Source organism: Vulpes vulpes, chromosome 1 (assembly GCF_048418805.1).
Source record: "Vulpes vulpes isolate BD-2025 chromosome 1, VulVul3, whole genome shotgun sequence".
Classification (NCBI taxonomy): Eukaryota; Metazoa; Chordata; class Mammalia; order Carnivora; family Canidae; genus Vulpes; species Vulpes vulpes.
Genome location: NC_132780.1, coordinates 4,635,122 through 4,658,788, shown reverse-complemented (window position 1 = coordinate 4,658,788; position 23,667 = coordinate 4,635,122). Strand labels below are relative to the sequence as shown.

Sequence of the window (23,667 nt, the reverse complement as noted above, 5' to 3'; positions counted from 1 at the left end):
GGGGACAAGGGGCTTCCAGCTTTACCTTAACACCTACAATAATAAATAAATCTTAGGCAAAATGTTAGAAATTAATTTAGTTATTTTAGGGAATATAAACATAACCATAATTTCATTCTTATACTTAAAAGAGGTCTTTCATTATGTTTCTTTCTATCGTAAGATGATGTTACTATTTAAAGAGAAAGAACTTTGACGAACATGTTTTATTTAACAGTTTTATTCTGTCTTAGAATAAAAACCTTGCTTTAATATTGTAAGGTGCACTGCAGGTATGCCATGCTGCCAGTTATTATTGGGACACCAAATGCCTTAGTTAGTGACCCCGAGAGATTGGAAAACACGTGAATTCATACTTTCAGAGCATGTAGTACTGGTATTTACAGCTTTTCTTGAAACTGGCCCAGGACGTCTCAAACAGTCTACATAAGTATTATCAGAGCACTTGCTTTGATGTTCAGAATGCTTCGGAAATGTGTTCAAGATCATGATTTGTGGGTCCTCCAAAGGTTTTGTTGTTAACATGCAAGCAAACAGTATTAAGCAACATTATCTAAACTATGGCTGCCAAGTACTGGACCTTAAACGAAACCAAATTACAAAACATCTCCTTGTAGAGCTATACAAAAGATATAAAATTAAAATTAAAAATATCAACCATCTTTAAATATTCCAATTCTCCTACAGTGCAGTTTCCCACATCTTTATCACTACTGAATACTTTAAGGAGAAAGTTAACAAAAATCAAAATAGATAAAAATATTTAAATCTTTGGATCCCTTTATTCCATGGCCTTCATAAAAACAAAAGTGGCCAGATTTTTTCCCCCACCATAGCTTAAAATATCAAAAAGATTTACTAGTGATTTATAATTAGCAATGAACTCTATTATCGAGTCATTTGTGGGCCACAGGCCCAAGGACCAGTGTTAGGATATCTTATAGGCTGCCAAAATAATTTCTAGCACTCTGAATCCTCTTGAAATATAATGGAATGAATCAGGGTTATCAGGATGAAATTCTAGGCATATCAGGAAGAACAGGTTAATCGATGCCCAGTTTTATTGTCTTAAAAAAGGGGAGAGGGTACTTATTTGAAAATACAGCTAAGTACATTCTTATCTATGATTATTTACATTCATATACTGAAAATATTTATTATTTGGACAAATCCTGTGATATGCCATTTGTTATAAAATGAAGTTCTTACAGTGAGTAGGAGGAATTTATCATTTTCAGATAATGGAAGAATGTATCAAATCTTCATTTATGTTCCAAACATTAAAAAAAAAAAAAATCAAAATCAAAAATCTCAAGCCTGGAAAGCTATGAAAAAAGACCCACCACCCATAGCTCTCCTCCTCAGCACATCAACTTCTGCAAGGACACAGTATGTTTGCTGACTTTAAAATGTTTATTCTTTAAAAAATTAGTTGCTTTTTATACAGCTATACAAAGTTCTTAATGTTTCTTTGGCAATGGAATATAATGGAATTTTACAACTATATAAAAAAGTTACCTTTGCCTAAGAAACAGTATTTACTGTGTGTACATAGTTGACTGACAAAATTCTCTACCATCCAGCACCCTAATTAATTGACGAAATAAGCTACCTCAAAAGGGATATTACAGGATTTCCAAAAAGAAAGAAAGAAAGAAAGAGACACGCACGCACGCACGCATACACACACATACACACAACCTTCTGTGGCTCAAAACACAGTATCACGGCCCTATCTGCAGGCAACTTACAATAATTGCCAAATACAATTTAGTGATAAGAAAAATCCTTTCAGTGATGAAAAAATACTTATAAGTCCCATTGAAGTACTGCTGTAGTTTAACTATACATAAGAAATTACTTAACCTTCTGCTATTCCAAATATATTTAATGCTCATTTTTAAAGATGAGCCTTCCCCCCAAAAGTAACTGCATTGAATCTTTGAAATTAAGCAGAAAAACAAACAAACAAACAAAAAACCCAGTGCTGGTGACAAATATACAGCAAATTCACTTCTTCATTCTTCTCAAAGACTGAAACCAATTCTCAGGACCATGAAGAGCTAGAAATTCACCTATTTTCAAAGACTTGTTTGTAGACTATGCAGCAACTTTGTTGTCTTTCTAAAAAGGAAAAAAAAATTAGCTCATGTTTCAAATTACTGGTTTATTAATAAGTACTTCTAATTTACTTAAGTATTAAGTTTCCCATTACTTTCAAATATACCCTCCTTTCCCTTTCACATATAAATGCATTTCACTAATTTCCAAGAAACATTTTGACTTCCACACCCATAAGTGGCTCATTATTTGTTAACTTCATTTTCCAGTTAGTAGAGGTTACAGCAGTGGTGGTATGGTGTGGTCTGGTTCCAGCCCCATAAGATACAGGCACACCTCACTATCTTTGGTTGCATCTTAATAATTTTTAAGCACAATAACAGAACTTAATTAAACCTTCAACTTAGTAGTCAAGCTCATCAAATACAAATGACAACATACTTTGGAAAAAGATTATTAAGATCCTGAAGTCTTTGATGTCTTTACTAAGCAATAAAATACCCAGACAGTAAAATAACATTTTTCTCCAAAGTCTCATGCTGGGAGAAATCAATGATTTAGAAGCTCATTTTTAAAGGAAAACTTTTAAATTCAAAATAAGTTCTGAAAATCAGAGTTGACTGGGTAATTTTTAAAAAGTAGACAGGGAGAAAACAAAAATCTCAAGGAGCCTTTAGCTTTCCAATGAGACTAACTCTAATTTAAAGTCCTGTACATTACAACAGAGCCAGAGGCTATTTTCCTCAGGACTAGTTGTTATCGCATACCTGATTTTTCACCCTGTTAGAAATACATTATTTCCTATGTTAAATAAAGACTTAACTTTATCTGGGTATATGGCACCAAACCATTTGTACAATGTGATTAAATTAGAATACAAATGGCATGGTGTAAACTGGTGTAGAAAGAAATAAACTGAAGATAATCCCACCCCATAGTCCCCCACCAAAGCCAACTTTCACATGCCCCCAATTTTTTTTTTTACCTTTCAGAAAGTTGTATGATCAATCCAGACCTATTTTAGGGTCCAAAAGCTGTGGTTTTCTGAAAGGTAAAAAAAAGAAAGCAAAAAAAAAAAAAAAAAAAAAGGGAGAGAAGGGAGGGGGAGAGGCAAAGAGAGAAGTAGAGGGAAAAAGAGGAGGAAATAAACGGGGGGAAAGGGAGGGAGAGAGAGTACCATGCTGAGTCATTTTGGTTACCTCTTTGTCTCTGGACTCTATCTGAAGAAACAGACTCAAATGGAAGGTAATTTGTCTCACTTCCCATGGTAGCTGCCTTAACAGCAGCATATAAAATAGGTGCTGACTATACTTTTATTACACCCAACCTGATCTCCTTGTCCCCCATCTCCACAAAACACCCCAGCACTAAGCTCAGCACAAGTTTATGTTTCTAACATTATTCTTAAGGAAAACTGGGCAATGAGAGTTAAGTTTTTGGCTTTACTAGCTTGTACTCAGATCAAGAGAGTTAACCTCTCTGGGTCCTTGGTTTCCTACCTATCTGTTGGGGGTACAGTGAGAGAGAGCTTATAGTTTGGCTGGTATTTTTAAGAAGTTCTTAAAATCTACAATCCTACTGCCCGTGTTTCCATTAAACAACCAGACTTGCCTATGCTCACCTCAAAATTAATGATTCATGACAACAGAGCACAAACAAGAAAGTCAACTCATTATATGAAGGCTGCTGGAAATGCCATTGACCTCCATTTCTGAGAAGTATTAGATGTAGTTTTAAAAAGGAATTTAATCCTTGAAGGTAAATTTCCTTCATGTAATAGTGATCCCTCACTATTTCTGCTTTTAAAGGTGCCAGGTGTTATGATTTAGATGCTGTAGACTGCAGAAATCACAAGGGCTCTAGTGGCAGACATAAGGGTCATTTAACATTGGAATGCACAATCAAGGACTAGCCATACCAATGGACCTTCTACCTTACTGAAGGCTGAATTACTGTATTCCTAATCAACATGGTGGGCACTCACGTTAAACCCATTATGGTTCCATGTCCACTGGTGAAAATGAAAGTAAAATACACGTTCACTAATGCCAAGACTCATATCTAGCTGGAAACGCAGAACAAAACACATGAAATAAGGAACACTGAATGTATTAAAAATGTGTGCCAATACCTAGGAGTCAGAAAAGGAAGAAATTAGTGCCAGAAGGAAGAAAAATTCCCAAGGACAGAGCAAACTTTGGACGAGACTGTGAAGGGTGTAGGGTGTAAAAGGGAACCCCTTGACTTTTAGATATGTCTACCTCCCCACTGAACTAAAACACCAAGAAGACTGGGACTGCATCTGTTTTGCTTACCACTACTATCCAGCACAGTGCATGCTGAACATGAAGAACTCAATAGGTTTCAATTAATAAATGCATGTACCATGCACACAGCAGTTACTCAAAGGTTTATCGATGTCTGTTCAGATAATGAAAAATAACAGTCCAATCTGAGAGACGACATGGCAGCTGTTTTTTCAAATTATCTGCAAATTATCCCGAAGAGGAGTATTTATATTCTGTGCACTTATAAGGGTAGAGTTAAACTAAGAGTGAAGATACAGGGGAAAAGTTCTTCACTCGCATTGTGAAATCCTACTAATTAGACCATCCCTGGGGTGGGATGGATGCTCTTAGGAAAAGTAAGCTGCCAGTGCCATTAAGGGATACTTCAGGACTCACGGCTTGGCCAGGAGCTCAGACCTCTCAGATGCTTTACAACTTGAGATTTTAGTGATCTTTAAAATATGTATTTGATAAAAGTATAACTCTTTCCAAAAATGTAAAAACTGAGGGCCTGAAAGGTTTAACGATTCAACTGTTGTCATACTAGCAACAATCACTAGAATTCTCATCAGGATTCAAGTTTAATTTAAATGTACTTTTTCTCAAGCCCAGTGGACTCAATGTGGTCTTCAACAAGGAGTTGTCTGTCATAGGCTCTTCAACAGGTAGCTGACATGCCTCAAGTAAGGTAAAGAGAGGGAACGTCTGCAGACCAGTCAGTGGGTTATTATGGTAGTGGGCAGGGACATTGCACGGGAACAAATGTGATAATGTGGAAAAGGGCTACTGCCAAACTGTTAAGCGAGTGCAGATGCTGGGGTGGTGCCACAGGAGGCAAGAAGATGGTGAAGTCATTTTGAGGAAGGTCAAGTTTAAATCGATCAAAGAACATAAAGCAGATAAAGACAGAGAAAAGCACACAAGGTCCAAGCTGAAAAACTGATTAAAAGCTATGAATCAACAAGCTTAGGGGAGGAGGAAAGAAAGGGAAGGAGAGAGAAGGGGGGAGAAGGAAGAAGGGGAAGAAGAGAGTACAAATATGAGCATGAACGCTTCTAAGGAGCAAACTGAATGTTCTATTCAGAAGGAATGGGTGAAAAGGTCCTGATATAAGAATAAGCTTGGCATTGAACAAGACCAAGAAGGTGGTCCACATATCTGCAGCAGAGTGAATAAAGAAAAGGGGAGTCCAAATGGTAAAAAGGACAAGAAACAGTACAAGACTTCTGACCTGGAGAAGCAGCTCATGATGTATTTAAACAAGCTCTGCTGAGGAACATGTGTTATAATTATTTTTAAAGATAAAAAAGAGTTTAAGTAATCCCTACACCCAATATAGGGCTCAAAGTCACAATCCCAAGATCATGCTCTACCAACTGAGCCACCAGGTGCCCTGGAACATGTATTATTTTTAAAAATAAAAACAAAACAAAACAAAAACACTCCAAATAATATTTTTACAAAACTAGGAAGAAAGACTCCAAGGTGGGTGGGTGGTTAGCAGTGTCAAATACTTCAGAGGAGTAAGGACAAATATTTGTGAAAAGGCTACTGAATTCTATAAGCAAAAGGCCACTGGGAAGAGCAGTAGTAGGTATAGTAAATAGTGACAAGCAAATGGCATTCTGTAACTCCTAGGACGTAGTCTCTCGGCTAAAATGACAATTTTGCAAGTTACAAAATCTGCAGCTGCACCAGGCCACCATGGCTGGATAGCTTAATGACTTGACGCTAATTTTCAGTAGTCTTGGCTAGATGATACAGAATCAGAGCTGTCAAAATTAACAGACCAGATCCCAAAGCCACTAAAATTAATCCTTCCAGAGGGATCTCAACAATGGCCAGTTTCAAATAATGGACAGTGAATTTCTGCCAGCAGGTCTTTTTATTTCCAGCTGCCCTTTGCAATTCCTAGTAGATCTCTTTATAAGGGGATTTTGATCCTTTCTGTGATTATATAACCTTCTTCTACTGATCCTAAAAATCAATAAACTAGGAGAGTGAAAGTGACACTGACTTCATTTACAGACTCTCTTCAATAAATTATACATATAAACATACTATACAGAGTTACACAGTTTTCTAGCAGCAGTTCTCAAATGCCAATATATCACAATATTTTCAAGACCAAGGTAATAAGAAAACCATAGATAATGCAGCTGAATTTCCCACAAAACTAAATTAAAAGCAATGATTCAGGAACAAACTTACTAGGCTCAAGACCTCACAGCTTCACTTACGAGCTGACTGTGGACAAGGTATTTAGTATCTCTATTCCTTCATCTGTAAAGTGGTGATAATCTGATCACTTGATAGTGATAAGATAACTCTGATATCTTAGAGTTTATGTGAAATTTAAGTGAGGTAATATTTGAAAAACATTTAGAACAATGCCTACTACATGCAAAATACTGTATCAATGTTGGCTGTTTTGGAGGCTTTCTATTCTGCAGTATGTCTTTTCTAGACTCTTTTGGTGTTGAAGCACACTTTGCAATATGAAATAAAGGTAATGTGATATAGCCTTTTTTGGTAAAATTTCTTCAGTAATCCCCCATGCCTCCAAAAGAGAAAACAAACAAAACAACAAAACAAAAAACCCAAGTCAATCTCTAATACATTTTTTGGGGGGAAATTTTACTAGTCTGTGACATCTAAAACCATGGCTCTATAATAAAGACTCCTCCCATCCCAATCTCATTTCTATCCCTTACTTCCTCCAGTTGAAAAAAAAAAAAAAAAAAAAGTTAAAAACTTTGGACTCACTAGCCAAGAAGTTACTGTTCCTTAAAATGATATAAACAACCTAATCCCCCACTAAACAGTCAAATTGGAAGTTATACAAATATCCTAAAAATATTCATTCAAAATAAATAAAATTTCATAAAACTACATGCCCATCCCAAAGCATAAAATACTTACCCTGTATTCAAAATCTGCAAACTCCCTGCCCCCACGACCTCCTCTGAATCCACCACGAAATCCTCGAGGGGTAGTGAAAGTACCACCTCTGCCACCACCACGCCCTCGGCCACCACGGAAACCAAGACCTCCTCTGCCTCTGTACCCTCCACGACCACGGTTTGGACGAAGTGGGATTCCAAATGTTTCAGCATTTAATCTTCTTTCTTCAGCCCAGGTTGGTCTCCGTTCTCTGTTAGAAGAACAAATAATCTCTAGTGTATGACATTTTAAGAATGTTTTCCAGCAAAACTTTGTGGCACTAATTCCCAAATTAAGGATAAAGTAATTCCTAAAGATGAAATAAAAATAAGTACCTTATCTAAGAGTCATCACAAACTGTCCATGGCAATACGCTCCCATAATAATTGTTAAACTTCATGTGAAAATACGACCAGTATTAATTTCTTTCAAATATAGCTGATGAAACAAAATTCGTAACAACCCTCAATATAACAGGAATTCAAATATAATAGGATTGGCAATTGACTCTACTTTTCTCTCAGCCCCAATATGAGAGGACAAAGCCAAGAGAGGGAACTCTTGTCTCAGGAAGCTGGGAGCAGGAGAGTAAGTCCCTGAGTCTCTAGTACTCCTGGCTCAATCCATGGGTCTTTGGTCAGATGTAGGTGTTTAAATTGCTACTGGTGCTGTCCTACAGCCAACTGCAGGACTCAGATCAGTATCACCCATTCAAGTTTATGCTGAAGTAGACAACTGCCACCAGGTGGCACCAAACTACCGTTAGGAGAAGAAAAATCTGGAATGGGTAGCAGAAACTCTGAACTGCTAAACTGGATCCTTTCACTTGACAATTTTCTGGGCCCACCTTTGCTGCCATACAGCCAAGTGTTACTCTATCAGCAAACTTCAAAGTAACATTAGCACTTTTGGCCATGGCTCCATTTCAACTACACTGTAGGGGAGTAAAGTAAAAGGTCTCACATGTTAGAGGAATGTTTTGTTTTAATTGCTAATTTCAAATGTGAATGCATCCCTAAACAAAAGTATATGGTTATTTCTTCTTCACAAAGAGTAGTATCATTGAAAATTTTAGTATGGATTATTCTTTTAGCAAAATAAAATATTAAAAAAATTTAGTCATTAGATTATATTTAAGTATTCATTAATCTTTGTGAATTTATAAGAAATTACTTCATAAGAGCAGCTTAAAGACTGTACCTATTATCATCACAAGAAATATTATCAAAGAAGGATTTGGTTTTGTCATAATAGCAATTAGGGCCAAGAGGATCTTCTTCATCTGCATTTCCTTCACTGTTCTGGGTATCAACTCCTGAGTCTCCTTTATCTTCACCATTTACAGGCTTCTCCTGCTTCTCAAGTTTATCTTCTAATGAAAAAGAAGCACATACCAGAAAGTCAAGATTTATATTAAACATCCACAATTCACAAGTCAAATAACATTTTCTGAATAGAAAAGTGAAAACTCACCTTTCAATTTCAGTTTATTATGAAACTCTCTGTCTATTTCTTCCTTGTTAAATTGTGCGTTTGCACTTTCAAAGTCAAAGTCTTTCTCAAATTTCATTGGACCATCTCGTCGAATACCAAATCGTCCCCTGCCACCTCGATGACCCCCACGCCCTCTCCTTGGAGCTGAAGGAGCACCTGGAACTATATCAATAAAGAGAGAATAAGCTGATTTAAGACGGAAGCTATTACTGTGGTCTTTAAAAAAACGGTCAACAACAAAAATGCTTAAAAGTCTCTATACACATTACTATCTTTGTAGTGTTTATAGAGAAAAGATGAATTGGGGACACCTGGGTGGCTTAGCGGGGTGAACATCTGCCTTTGGCTCAGGACGTGATCCCAGAGTCCCGGGATCAAGTTCCACATCGGGCTCCCTGCATGGAGCCTGTTTCTTCCTCTGCCTGTGTCTCTGCCTCTCTCATTCTGTGTCTCTCATGAACGAATAAATAAAATCTTAAAAAAAAAAAAAAAAAAAGATGAATTGGGGTACCTGGGTGGCTCAATTGGTTAAGTGTCCTACTCTTGTTTTTGGCTCAGGTCATGATCTTGTGGGTTATGAGATCAAGCCCCACATCAGGCTCCATGCTCTACAGGGAGTCTGCTTTAAGATCTTCTTCCTCTGTCCCCCACCCGCCACTTTCTCTCTCTAAAAATAAACAAATCTCTAAAAATTATTAAAAATAAAAAGAAATGAAATTTCACTAATACTTAATACATAATGGACTGAGAAGAGTGCACATGAAATTTATATTTATGGGGTCCACACTCATACATGTTATTCAGAGTGCACAACCAAAACCAAACAATTTCGGAGACTTCTGTAGTAAATTATTGTCATACTCCTTGAGGGAGGGGCTCTGCTCTGCTTATAATTCTAATTCCTACAAAGTGTCAAACACATAGTGGCTTGTCAAAATTTAGGAAATCTTCTTTGAAAGGCTCACAGGAACTAAGATTTATAATAAGAAAATAAACAAATACTACTAATAAGCACACATTATCACAGATAACACAAAAGCACTGCCAGGTCTCAACTACTCCAACCACTTCCTCTTTCACCTTTCTTGTCACCCTCTAAATGGCTTCATATTATTCAAGTTTTCCTGTATCTATCCTTTCTCCACTATGCTAACAGAATTTATGAAGTACGATAATGGAATACCAAGATAGCATATATTACAGTGAAAACTTGAGAACCTAAATACCCAACACAAGAGGAAGAGTTAAGAAAAAAATAAAAGAGGAATATGGAACAGTAGTTAATGTGAGTTAACAGAAACAGAGCACAAAGGAATATGAATTCAATGATTATAATTATGTGAAAATAGTGACAAAGATCAGAAAGTGACTACACAGCAACAGACAGGTTGTGTTCAGTGTTCACTGAAGTTTGGCAAAATGCCCACATTTGAGAAAACAAACTACAAAAAACCACAGCAGCATATCCAGACACTTAAATCTAGATAAGCAGGATGTTTAAAATATTCAAGTTCACTATTAAAAACATGTTGGCCACAAGCTAAGGAAGTAAATATAGCATAATCTGTTTTTTAAAAAAAGTTCAAGTACAGTCTATGTTTGTAAAATCCTAAGAAAAAAGGTCGGAAAGAATAGTCTCTGTTCTGTTAATGAACTTTAGGAGATGAATTTTGAAGGGCACTTAAAGGTACTTTTATTTATTATTTTGTATGATTTTTAATTTTTTAAATTTTTATTTATTTATGATAGTCACACAGAGAGAGAGAGAGAGAGAGAGGCAGAGACATAGGCAGAGGGAGAAGGAGGCTCCATGCACCGGGAGCCCGACGTGGGATTCGATCCCCGGTCTCCAGATCGCGCCCTGGGCCAAAGGCAGGCCCTATACCGCTGCGCCACCCAGGGATCCCCATTTTATATGATTTTTAAATGATGGTAGTATGGCAATTATCTTATTTTGAGAAATTCTTTCTTTCCCAAAACAAAAAAAAGTGAAATATAGTAAATCAAACCAAACCCTTTGTATTCCATGGCACACAGCACATACAAAAACACATAGAGCAACATGCAGGAAAAATTCAGTATACATTTTTCTGAAATTAAAGATCACTTTCTAATTATTATCTAAATAAGGTGATTATGCTTTACCTTTATTTTTTACTTGGACATCTAAAATTATAATTTATCCTGATTTATTTGAAAGTATTAATAAAATAAATGAATCAGGGGATAAATGTTATTACAAAACAAAGTGTACAATCTTATTAACTCAATAATCATAAATGGCAGTTAAAAGTTCTTAAACAACTATTTTAAAAAAAAACAAAAAACTCAGGGCTTAAATCATTATAATGGGAAAACTTTCAAGGTACTGATAATTCCCCTCCTAAAAGTATAGAAAACAATGAAAACAATTTTATAATGCTAACTTGAAACTGACATAAAAACAAAAAAAAATACAAATGACAGTACTAAAGAGGAAACCACATGACAATGTAACTCTAAGTGCATAAATCTTGCTGGCAGATAAATTCAATATACTGAAAGACAATTGTCTACCATCAAGTACAGTTTATTCCAGCAATGTAATGGTGATTAAAAAAAACAACACCTTTTAAGACATTTAGACACAAAAAATTTGAAAAAATAGAATATAGTGGTCCTATATGCCCATAATCTAGCTTCCCCTCAAACGGTAATATCTTACTTAACAACATCACCAGAACCAGGAAATTGACATTGGCACACCATAATTACACTATAAACCTAATTCTGATTTCAACAGGTTTGCAGATACTCATTTTCTGGTGTCTCTTTATATATAGTTATATAACATTTTGCTACATGTATACATCTATATAATGATTATCATAACCAAGATAAAGAAATGTTCTGTTACCACAATGAAAGTCCCTAGTGCTACTCCTTTATAGTCACTAACACCAGGCTTTCACTTATTTTTTTTTTTAAAGATTTATTTATTTGAGAGAGGGAGAGAGAGAGAATCTTAAGCAGACTCCCTGCTGAGCATGAAGCCTGTCATGGGGCTCCATCTCACAACACATGAGATCATGACCTGAGCCAAAATCAAGAGTTGGTCGGTTGCTCAACCCACTGAGGCACTCAGGCACTCTATAGGCTTTAATTTTTTAATAGTAATTATGCATCAAATGTTCCTTCTAATTGGGAAGTGCAGGATATGGCTTTCAGATTCAAATAACTTACCTATTTGTCTCTTGCTATCATTTCTGAGTTGCTCATTTTCTGGTCTTGAAACTTTGTGTACTTCAGCTATGAAAGATATACAAAGTCACAGATGAGCTCAGGACACAATATCAAAAACTTCTGTGAAGTTCAAAATGGGAAGAACAAAGAAACCCAAAACAAAAACAAAAAATCTATACCCCCACCACCATCACACTTTGACTCAAGTGTGAAAGACTGAACATTCTATCAAGTTCAGGTTAAACCTTCTAGGATCATTCATATACAATACATCTTTTTAATGAAAAATAAGGTGAATGGAAAATGTTGATCAGTCAATTAATGAATAATAAACAGCTAAAGTTCTACCTCGCCTGTGCTCTTGATTCTCTATTGCTTTTTGGCTGGTAGATGGTAAAGGCCTGGTTGATACAGGGCTCCTTCTCCCAACAGGTGCTGGAGCAGGTAAGTGGGCCGAGGCGGTCTGTACTGCTTGTTCCATAGTTGGGCTTTTTCTCAAAGGGTCTAACTGAGGGCTTGAACGACCTAAAACGTAACCAAAAGATAAGAAACTACCCTATCCTCTGGGGATTTCAAAATAATCTAGACCCTCAAAAAAATGCCTACAGTTTTATTTCTACTAATTTATATCTTTAGCACAAATCTGAATTTATCTATTTATTAAATCAGAGTTTAAAACTGGTTATCTTTAGTGGGCTAGGTCACTAGGCTAGTAAAGAAACATTAAAAAAAAAAAAAAAAAACACCAAAATCCCCAACAACCAACCAATTAACCAATGGAACTTTATTTGTATTTCTACCTGGTGGAATAAGATTTTAGTAAGTTTTTCAAAAACTGCTGCCTGGGCAATACTTCTCAGGAATATTATCAAAGATCATGATGTATGCAGGTAGGATGCAGGCTTTCCCCAATAATGACAAACACAAGATTATATTGATGCTTTGGCCATTATTTCCAGAGGTTGTAACCTGAAATTTTTAGTACTTTCCGAAGAAATGTCTAAAGTGGTACTTTTATATCTGTAGGTATTATCTCCATTACATTATAAAGCAAGTAAAGAACTAGAAAGTTAGACAGGTGAAGTCCTTCAATACCTTAGGGGCTTGGGCAATTATACAACAATACTCAAAGGCCAGCAACAAATACACCCTTCAGATTATTACACAGTAGCTATATTCATTTCTGGCCATTTGGAAGATCTTTTGGAAGCCTTTGCTTAATATGAGTTGTGTACTTACAAACTCCCATTTTTCCTTTTATGAGGTCAGAGTGTGGTCACAGTATGAACAGAAGAATGTAACATCAGATGCTCCCATCATGTTTTGTCTCTATAATGTTTGCTGCAAATCTCTGCTGAAGGTGCTTTCATGTAGCATGATATTGCACCATAATATGTTCTGCTTAAGAAAATTCTGCTCATTTCATGTAAAAAAAAAATTCCAAGTATGCTGTAAATGTTACTACCCAACTGTGCATATGTGCACAGGCTCCAACCACTGGTGAATTGGTGAGTGTTGACAATGCATTGGTTTCCATGTACCAGATGCTTTAGGGACTGTTTATGGTCCCCAAGTTTATGGTTCTTGAAAGCTTGTAAATTACAAATGTGTATCACTATTTCCAGCCATTAATGCCAAAGCTTACTCTACCATTAACAGAAACAATGCAATATTCCATTGATCATAATGGGAATCATGGTGGTTTGTGGAAGTTCTAGCCTATGAGAAAATATTTTGTGATTACTTATCACCTTATACAGGGATTTACTTATAAACAGGTGCTAAGCTTTTTGAAAAGCCTATTATTCAATTTTACAGTATTGATTACTGTAATATAAATAATATTTAAATGATATACTTTTTTAAAAAAGGTTTTATTTCTGAGAAAGAGTTAGCGAGAGAGCGCAAGCGAGCAGGAACGCACACCTGCACGAGCTGGGAGGTAGAGGCAGAGGGAGAGGAGAAGCAGACTCCCCAGTGAGCAGGGAGCTGATGTGGGGATTGATCCCAGGACCCTGGGATCATGAGCTAAGCTGAAAGTAGATGTTTAACCAACTGAATCACCTACGCGCCCCTAAATGACCTTATACATTTCTAAAACTTGTCTCATTTAGGCTTTTGAGAAAAGATCCTGTGACCCACAAGTGTTGCAGAACCACAAGTGATGGGCTGATCACTGCAAGCAAGGACTCGTCTGCTGTGCACTTTCAAAACCTCTATGACTAAAGTGTTCTAAGTCATACTGGTAGCTGCGTTATACACAGGGAAATGCAGGTAACGCAGGACATACTGTTAGGAATAAACCCAGAAGCTGGTTTCAGCATAATAAAAACACAGCCCCTTGACTTATCTGCATATTCCTACCAGTTCAAAGAAAATTCTAGTATTTTAATTCTGTAAAGTTCAGTAGTTTTCATTTATAAAACTTAAATGTAGAGTCCCAGGCTTTTTTGTTCACTGCTTTATATAAATATACTTCTCTCTTATAATATGTACTCGAAAAATTTTACACTTGATCTTAGCCAAAAGGCCAAGAAGCGATTGTACTTGAAAAAATTTTAAATCTATTTAAAATATATTTTAGTCCTAAGTATGAGGGAAAGAATCTAGATCTACTTTTCCCAATTTCAGTATATGTGCTGCCGAAGCGAGCACAGATCTACTTTTTTAAAAAAAGATTTTTATTGATTGATTGATTGATTGAGAGAGAGAGAGAGAGAGAGAGAGAGAGAGAGGCAGAGACACAGGTAGAGGGAGAAGCAGACTCCATGCAGGGAGCCCAACACAGGACTCTATCCCAGATCTCCAGGATCAGGCCCTGGGCTGCAGGCAGCGCTAAACCGCTGCGCCACCAGGACTGCCCAGATCTACTTTTCCCAAATGATTAGGGAGTTGTCAGTCCCAACATCACTTACTGGGCAGCCAGCCTTCCTCTACTAATTTAAAAATATCTTTATCATGTATTAATCACTTATTTATATTTGGAACTATTTCTGACTTTATTTATTAGAGCTAGACAGAGGGAGCACAAACAGGAGGAGAGGAAGAAGCAGACTCGACACTGAGCAGGGAGCCTGTTGCAGGGCTCCATCCCAGGACCCTGGGATCATGACCTGAGCCAAAGGCAGACACTTAACCATCGGAGCCACCCACGTGCTGCAATTAGACAAATTTTTTTTTTTGACAAATTTTTAAAATAAAAGTAATGACACAGGGCTTACCTACTTGATAATAAAATACATTTAAAATAAAGCAGTGCAGGAATTAAATTAAAAAATCTTAAAAAAAATGTCTGTCTATACGTCCATGTTTTTTTTTAGGTCTGTGTATCTTTTATTAAGTTCTCCTGCAATTCCATTTAGATTTATTAAAAGTATTGTAAATTTTTTTTAAAGATTTATTTATTTATTCACGAGAGAGAGAGAGGCGCACAGGGACACAGGAGGAGGGAGAAACAGGCTCCAGGCCAGGAGCCTGATGTGGGACTCGATCCCGGGACTCCAGGATCATGCCCTGGGCCAAAGGCAGGCGCTAAAAAGCTGAGCCACCCAGGGATCCCAAAAGTATTGTAAATTTAATTAATATGAGACACAACGTCTTCCCAATAGTACATCTCTGTATCTAGGAATAAGATCTGTTTCTCTGATTACATGTGACTTCTTTTATGTCCCTCTACTACATTTTGTATTTTCTACAGAGGTCTGCTGAATTTCTTACGTATTTCACATATAATTTCTATTTCTTTATTGTGAACATCTTCTTTTATCTCCATTATATGATCAGTGGGTTAGGTTTTAGGACAACTACTGTTTTTTTTGTTTTTTTTTTAAGATTTTATTTATTCATGAGAGACACACACACAGAGAGAGAGAGGCAGAGACACAGGCAGAGGGAGAAGCAGGCTCCATGCAGGGAGCCCAAGGTGGGACTTGATCCTGGGTCTCCAGGATCACACCCCAGGCTGCAGGTGGCGCCAAACCGCTGCGCCACCGGGGCTGCCCTATTTACTATATTTCTAATTCATCTACAACAAATTTTTAGAATGTTAAAAAATTAAGTTATATGAAATCAATATGAATGACAGTAAAATATCTAAAGTGAAACGCATAGGATTATGTTTAGCATTAGCTTGATTTTACCCTCAAGAGCTTTAAACAATATTGTCCTGTAATTATAGCATCCTTCTGAAATGATTTTATATTGTTTTATTTAAAAGTGAACATCCATATAAGGCAATGAGCCAATAACAACCACTTCAGGTGCAGGTAAAAACAGATGCAGAATCTTGGGACCACCAAAGACTACAAAACTGGCTGGTAGAAAAATAGTTAAAAAAAAAAAAATTAAACAGGGACACCTGGGTGGCTCAGCAGTTGAGCATCTGCCTTTGGCTCAGGTCATGATCCTGGGGTCCTGGGATTGAGTCCCACATCAGGCTCCCTGCAGGGAGCCTGCTTCTCCCTCTGCCTAGGTCTCTGCCTGTCTCTCTCTATATCTCATGAATAAATAAATCTTAAAAAGTAAACAGGATCCTTCAAGAGGCTAATTATAACGCACATTGCCAAACTCCAAGAATTCTGATATAGCAGTTGTCAGGATCTACTTTTTTTTTTTCAGTTTGGTCGGGTTTTTAAAAAGATTTTATTTATTTATTTGAGAGAGAGTGTGTGACAATGAACAGGGGGAGAGAGAGACCAGATTTCCCACTGAGCAGTTGCCAGATGTGGGGCTCAATCCCAGGACTCTGGGATCATGACCTGAGCTGAAGGCAGAAGCTTAACCAACTGAGCCACACAGGTGCCCCAGGATCTCCATTTTTAAGAAGCACCCCAGATGATGATTTGGTTGTGGGTAGCCCACACTAAGAACCACTGCTCTAGATTCTGTGAGCATGCTAGGAAAGACCCAACAGCATAAAACAGTTTGGTTTTTTTAAGCTGCCATTCAAGTTATCAAGAATAGTTCATCTTGAGTGGTGATGCTGGTACTAATTAGATATATGTAAGTATTATATACAAGTCATATAATTGCATTGCAAAAAAGTGCCAAATTTAGAGAATGTTCACTGGTTCCCAGTTTTATGATCTCAGAATTGTAAAGAGTCTTAAATAATGCATGTCATTCAATAATATTCTCATTGCAACAGCAATTAAGAGAAAAATCTTAAAAGGACCAAATAGAAAGTATACATGTGATTTGCAAGCTATAAAAGGTCTTACATTCAGAGAAAGACAAAGACCACTAAAGATGTTACGAATGGAAACATACAAAGGAAAAAAAGCTTACCTTGAGATAACTGTGTTTTTAGTGATCTTGTATCCTGTGTAAAGGCAGAACCAACTGCACTACTTTGGGATAGGGTACCACTGTTTGATGTTTCTGTTCCAAAGGATGTCAAAGAGCTTCCAGCTTTAAGAGATTTTTTTTTTAATGACAAAAAAACATGTATTTTTTAATTTAAACTTTTCAATTACATAAAGTAATATACCATTTTAATGATGATAAAAACTGCTGCCATCCCTCCCCTGCAACATGCATGCAAATGAATAATCCTGGAAATTAATGAAAGCGCATAAAAAATAATTTGACAAATCTTTTAAACTTTATGAAAAAAGCAAACCAATATATATTCCAGCATTCTTGGATGTAAATTTTTATACAGCAATACTGTCCTTATGGAGCTAAGACAGCAAAGACCCATGTCGGAGAGAGAAGTAGCAGAAATAGTACAGTCTACACCAGTATTGTAATTATTTTAATACTGAGTATCTGTACAAACAGCCAAATTGGCAGACATGTCTATGAAGAGCTTGTCCAGCATTTCCAAGGCAAGCCAATGGACTCCAGCTCATTTCAATGCTTCCCTCCAGGATGGTACCATGGGGCTGAATTCTGCCTAAAGCAACCACAAAAAGTTCTGGTAATATGAATAACAAATTCCTATAAAGGGCCCAAATTCTTCGCTACATGAGGTTATGTCAATCTCCTCTAAATTTCTACAGTACTTACAGATCATTCATTCACTTTTCATATGCTATGTTCTCTTCTATTTAATCTATGTAGGTTTTCTCCAGAAGGAACTATTTCAGTTTCTCTTCTTCCCCTACCTCTAAATCCAACCTGAAGATGGTAGTCAGAACAATCTCTTGGTGAAATACGGATACGTGATAACCACATTACAGTGCTTAGGATCCTGTGATGGCTTTCCACTGCCCTCAACATAAAAGTTCAGACTACTTACCTCAATTTATAAGGCCCTACCCTTATTTGCTTACCTCTTCTCTCACCACTTTTCTTATTTTCACTGGTCTACTCCATAGCAGTTTACTCATCTGCACTTAAATATTTGAAGACCATGATCATGCCTCTCACCACCTTCTCATTTCCAAGCTAAGCAACTCCAGTTCCTTCAACCATTACTCACCTTCCCACAGTCTTTAACACCACCCCCTCCAATTTAATAAATCTTAGTTCTTCATATCCCTTTTAAAACAGGGCATCAGAACCTAGCATAGAATCTCAGACAATGAGAATCAATGGGACTCCCTTGAAGGTGTAATCTAGTTAGGCTAGAGACCTCGCCAGCTCAGGAGAGGCCCAACATAACCTCCCACATTGCCAGAAATGTGGGGACTAATGCTCTCAATCCATCCCGTTATCACTAGTTTTTCTGGGCAATGACCAAGACATAAGCCACTCTGATGATATACAGTCTTATCTCCATGCCGCTTTGTTGCTCCACCTCCTCTAACCTCCCACTGCTTGCTCTCTGATTAGCAAACTCTATTTTTATTTCCTCCATCTCTTTTCTGAGTTCCTTACTCTAATTCGCCTGATTTATCTCAAATTATTTTTTTTTTTAGGATTTACTTATTTGAGAGAAAAAAAGAACGGGGGAGGGGGGCAAAAGGAGAGGGAGAATTTTAAGCAGATTCCACACTGAGCACGGAGCCTGATGTGAGGCTCAATCTCACAACCCTGAGATCACAACTTGAGCCAAGAGTGGGATGATTAACTGACTGCACCACCTAGGCGCCCCTCAAATTGTTTTTTACATATGGTGTAAAGTAGGGGCCAAGGTTAATTTTTTCTAAGTAGATATTGGAACATTATTGGTTAAGGATATTTTCCCCTCTCCATTGAACTGCACTGGCCATCTCTGTTTTAAATCAGTATTTAAGTCTATTTCCGTATGCTCTATTCTTTACTTCCGGTCTATTTGTCTATCCTTATATCAATAATTCACTGTTCTGATTTCTCTAACTTTACAGTAAATCTTGAAACCACAAATAAACCTCAAACTTTCTTCTTCTCTTCAGTAGGTTCCATGCCGAGCATGGAACTCAACACAGGGCTTGAACTAATGACCCTGAAATGAAGGCCTGAGCTGAGATCTAAGAATTGGACGCTTAAACTCTCAAAGCCACCCAGGTGCCTCAACTTTCTTCTTCTTCAAGACTATTTTGGCTATTCTAGGTTTTATATTTCCAAATAAATAGTAGAATCAGCATGTCGATCTTTCTTTTCTTTTCTCTTTTCTCTCTCTTTCTTTCTTTTTCTCTTTCTTTCTTTCCTTCCTCCCTCCCTCCACCCCTTCTTTCTTTCTGAGAGACAAAATAAGGGAGAGGAAGAGCAGGGGTGGGGAGGCAGAGGGAGAGAATCCCAAGCAGGCTCCATTTCCAGCTATGAGTCCAGCATGAGGCATAACCTCATGACCTTGAGATCATGACCCGAGCCAAAATCAAGAGTCAGATGCCCAACTGACTGAGCTACCCAAGTGCCCGTCAATTTCTATTTTAAAATGTCTACTGGGATTCTGATTGGGATTATGTTCACTCTGTAAATCAATTTGGGAAAAATATTACCTTAAAAGTAATAATACTGAATCTTACAACCAATGAGCCTGGATCAACTCTCCATTTATTTAGAACTTTAATCTCTCTCAGCAATATTTTATGGTTTTCCTTATAGAGCAGTTTTGTCAACTTTAGCACTATTATCATTTTGTGAGGAGTTGACCTCTGTATTTTATGATGTTAGGTAGTATCCCTGGCCTCTACCCTCTACATACTAGTAGTATCCTTCAGTTGTGATAACCAAAAATGTCTCCACATGTTACCAAATGTCTCCTGCAGGAGAAACAATCCTTCTTTATCTCTGGTAGTACCCCTGATAAAGCTTTAAGTTTCTTTGTCTGATGTTAATTTGTCTAATATAGTTTCATTAGTGTTTGTATGGTACAACATGCTGTTTCTTATTCTTTTCCCTTCTGTCTTTCAGTGTATTTCTTATAAAAAATATATAGTTGGGTCTTGTAAATTTTTTTTAGTTCAGTTTGATGATATGCCTTTTACCTGGAATGTTTAATTCCCTTACACTTTACCAAAGTGGATCTTTAACACTCCTCAGTCTGTCAGCCCCAATGTATTAAATGTTTATAAGTTTTATGCTCTATGCTAAGTATAAAGTTCATAAGCATGTCTTCTAAATGTTCATCAAACTCAGAGGTTAAAAATTAATCTGTATGAAACACTGGAGACCTAAGAGAATCATTGTCTAATATGGTTTGACTATTTAACCCGTTAAAATGTACCCATTTGTCTGTCTATTCAGTCATTAGTCCTCTGTCTTATCCACAAAGTGTATTATGAGACTTAGCATGGTATGGCTGTTTTGCTGTTTCCTTTTGCTGTTTATCCCTTCCTAATGATCCTGTGGGATCATTAATTTTTCCTAAGGATTCATAAATTAAAGTCAATAAAGACCAAATCTTTGCACTTAAGAATCATTTTAGCATCAGCTTAAAACAAAACAAAACAAAACAAAACAAAACAAAACAAAACAAAACAAGTGTTTTGTCTGGTGTATCACTCCTTTCAATGTGTAAAAGTATCTGATTCCTCACTATCTTGAAAAATATTATACATAGACTCAAACTTTTGGGCTTTTTCCAAACTGATACTGAGAAACAGTGTCTCAGTACAAATTTAATTTATGTATCTTATTATTAACGAAATTTAATCATTTTCCATGTTTAGGGGACATTTGTATTCCTTTCTTTCTGAAAAAGGCAAAGTTAATTATTAGTTCCTAACACCTGCCTCTCTTTCTGCTGGGTTGTAGGTTCTTATTTCTGGAAGCCCTATAGATAGTAATCCTTCATGATATAAGCTGCAAAAAAAAACCCCTATAAAAAGACAATATATAAACACTAAAATGGAGAAAATTTTTCCCTAAAATAGTGTTTCCCTGATTTAAACTTCCTTTTTAAGTCAGAATATTGTACTATATTCTTACAATAAAGTAAGCTAGAGAAAAGAAAATGTTATTAAGGAAATCATATGGGGACACCTGGGTGGTTGAGTTAGTTAAGTATCCAACTATTGGTTTTAGCCCAGGTTATGATCTCAGGGTCGTGAGACTGAGGCCAGTTTCTGCTCAAGATTCTCTCTTCCCCTCCGCCTCTCCACCTGCTCATGCATGTACTCTTTTTGCTCAAATAAATATCTTTAAAAAAAAATCATAAGGTAGCAAAAATATATTTACTAATGTCTTTATTGGAAAAAACCCACACATAAATGAATCTGCACAGTTCAAACCCATTTGTTCAAGGATTAATTGCACTAGGGATCGATTAAAGTCTGGCTTAATCTGTGCCAACACAAACCATATCTGGGGTTTCTCCTTTTCTAAAAAACACCTACTACCTTAAGTCAATGCTCCAATTTTCCTCCTCCTCCTCATTTAACAACTTCTAAATATTATATATAGCTCTCTAGTCACTCCACAAATTATCTTACCAATATGGAAATCAACAAATGAAAAATAATCTTCTACTACAAAAGCTACTCAACTGACATGGAAAATACAAACAAAACCCTCTGCCCAAAGAACAGTTAACTAGCAACTCCCAATAATATTACAATTAGATAAAAACATGTATAAGAAATAGATACTCTGGTTAGAAGAGCAGGCTCTGAAGGATGGCAGAAACAGTATTTACTATGTAACACTATGTCCTAGACCCTATTCTAATTCTTAAAACCTATTAAGTCATGCAAACTTCAAGTAATGTATGAAGTAAGTACAGTAATAATCTCAATGTTAGCCAACTATTCAATTTAGTGAAAGGAGTCTCAAAAGGATAATTTACAATGTCCCTCATTTAAATCCTCAGAATAGGATACTAATAGTTACAGCTAACAGGGTAAAAATGGACTTAACCTCCTTCCTGTATCATCACATTAGGAGATACTAGTTAACTATGGCAATGCCAAACTTTATGACTTGATTAAAATGGTGACTAGGCAACGTCTCCATTATAAAGGCACAATGTTGTCCCCTCTGTAATTAATTAACTGTGGGATTCTTTAAGGCCATTCTAACATTCTGCCCAATACTGTTCACCCAATGATTTTTAGCATCCACTGATAATCCTTGCTAATTCATACACTAAATATTACAAAAATGGTGATTTTCTATATCTACCCAACCTTCTATTTATTAGCTGGCACTTTTCAGATTTAAAAAAAAAAGAGCATTGTTGGGGCACCTGGCTGGCTCAGTTGAAAGTGTATGTAACTCTTAATCTTGGGGTCATGAGTTTGAGCCTCACATTGGGTGTAGAGATTACTTTAAAAAAAAAAAAAGAGCATTGTTTCCCCCCTTTTCAAGGGGCCCATGTTCCCTCTAGTGGGAAATGGTACTTAGACACCAAGAACTGGGTCTACACATATTCTTTGCTACAGGTATCACTGCTTCTAGGTCCTTTCTATGAAGAGTCAGGAAGTAACCAGTTTTTACTTAAACTTAAAAAACAAGTTCACATTCATGCTTCCAATTCACATTCAACACCACAGGGTTCTTCCCTACCTCTATATTTCTATCTCCTTTCTCCATGGAAAGAACAGCATTTCCCAATAACATCAATATATTATTAGTCATTTGCCCTATCCTATAACACATACAAAATAGTTTCAAAATTAATACCACCAATACCACTACCAATTACAAACACTTAGCCAATGTTTTTTTTTTTTTTTTACAGTTCTATTTGTTCTTACAATATATCCCTACCAAGAGTGTAAAAGTTACTTAAATTCTTTTTTTCTGTGTGGTTATACTATCAATTTGATATATATTTAGCACCAGTTATGTGTATATATCCAATTTGAGGATTTATTTTTTCCCACCCTTTTTGATTTTATGAATAAGTGAAACATTTACATTACTTGAAAAGTCACAACTACATAAAAAGTATATTTATAAAAAGGAATTAATTTTAACAAAACTTGTTAACATACTAATGGGTTTCAAGATATACCTGAAATTGGATTTGTGATTCAGAGAAACAAGGTAAACTGATAAATGGTTATTTCAATTGAACTAAGAAAGATTAAGGATTAGGATTTGAGATTTAAAAAGTTATTCTTTACCATGAAAATTTCAGTAAAGGTGTACTAAAGAGCTAAAATGCACAGCTCTAAAAACAGAACATGGAGCTGATCTGATTATATCTAGCTTTCTCCTTAGAGAGTTAATGTTTCTAAAACATTGTTATCATAAACAAAGCATAATACCCTCAAACATGCTATATGTAATTATCTTTCCACCTAACACCTAATATAAATACTCTTTAAGTGGCATTATTATTCCCCAA

At 36.4% G+C, this 23,667-nt stretch overlaps 1 protein-coding gene across 7 annotated transcripts in view; it reads right to left on the bottom strand.

Annotated features, from left to right (window-relative positions):
- Positions 1–204: 204 nt before the first annotated feature.
- LSM14A (LSM14A mRNA processing body assembly factor) overlaps positions 205–23,667 on the bottom strand; it is a 54,894-nt gene continuing 31,431 nt past the window's right edge. For 2 of the 7 annotated variants that reach the window (XM_072750319.1, XM_026010161.2), the window contains exons 4-11: positions 17,295–17,417; positions 12,357–12,533; positions 12,009–12,074; positions 8,766–8,948; positions 8,493–8,664; positions 7,272–7,503; positions 3,047–3,105; positions 205–2,124 (exon numbers count right to left, since the gene is read on the bottom strand). In XM_072750319.1, the coding sequence (XP_072606420.1) occupies positions 3,082–3,105; positions 7,272–7,503; positions 8,493–8,664; positions 8,766–8,948; positions 12,009–12,074; positions 12,357–12,533; positions 17,295–17,417 (977 nt within the window). In that variant the 3' untranslated portion in view covers positions 205–2,124; positions 3,047–3,081. The remainder of the gene's footprint in view (positions 2,125–3,046; positions 3,106–7,271; positions 7,504–8,492; positions 8,665–8,765; positions 8,949–12,008; positions 12,075–12,356; positions 12,534–17,294; positions 17,418–23,667) is intronic. The other 5 variants (XM_072750329.1, XM_026010159.2, XM_072750350.1 and 2 more) reach the window with 3 other exon arrangements.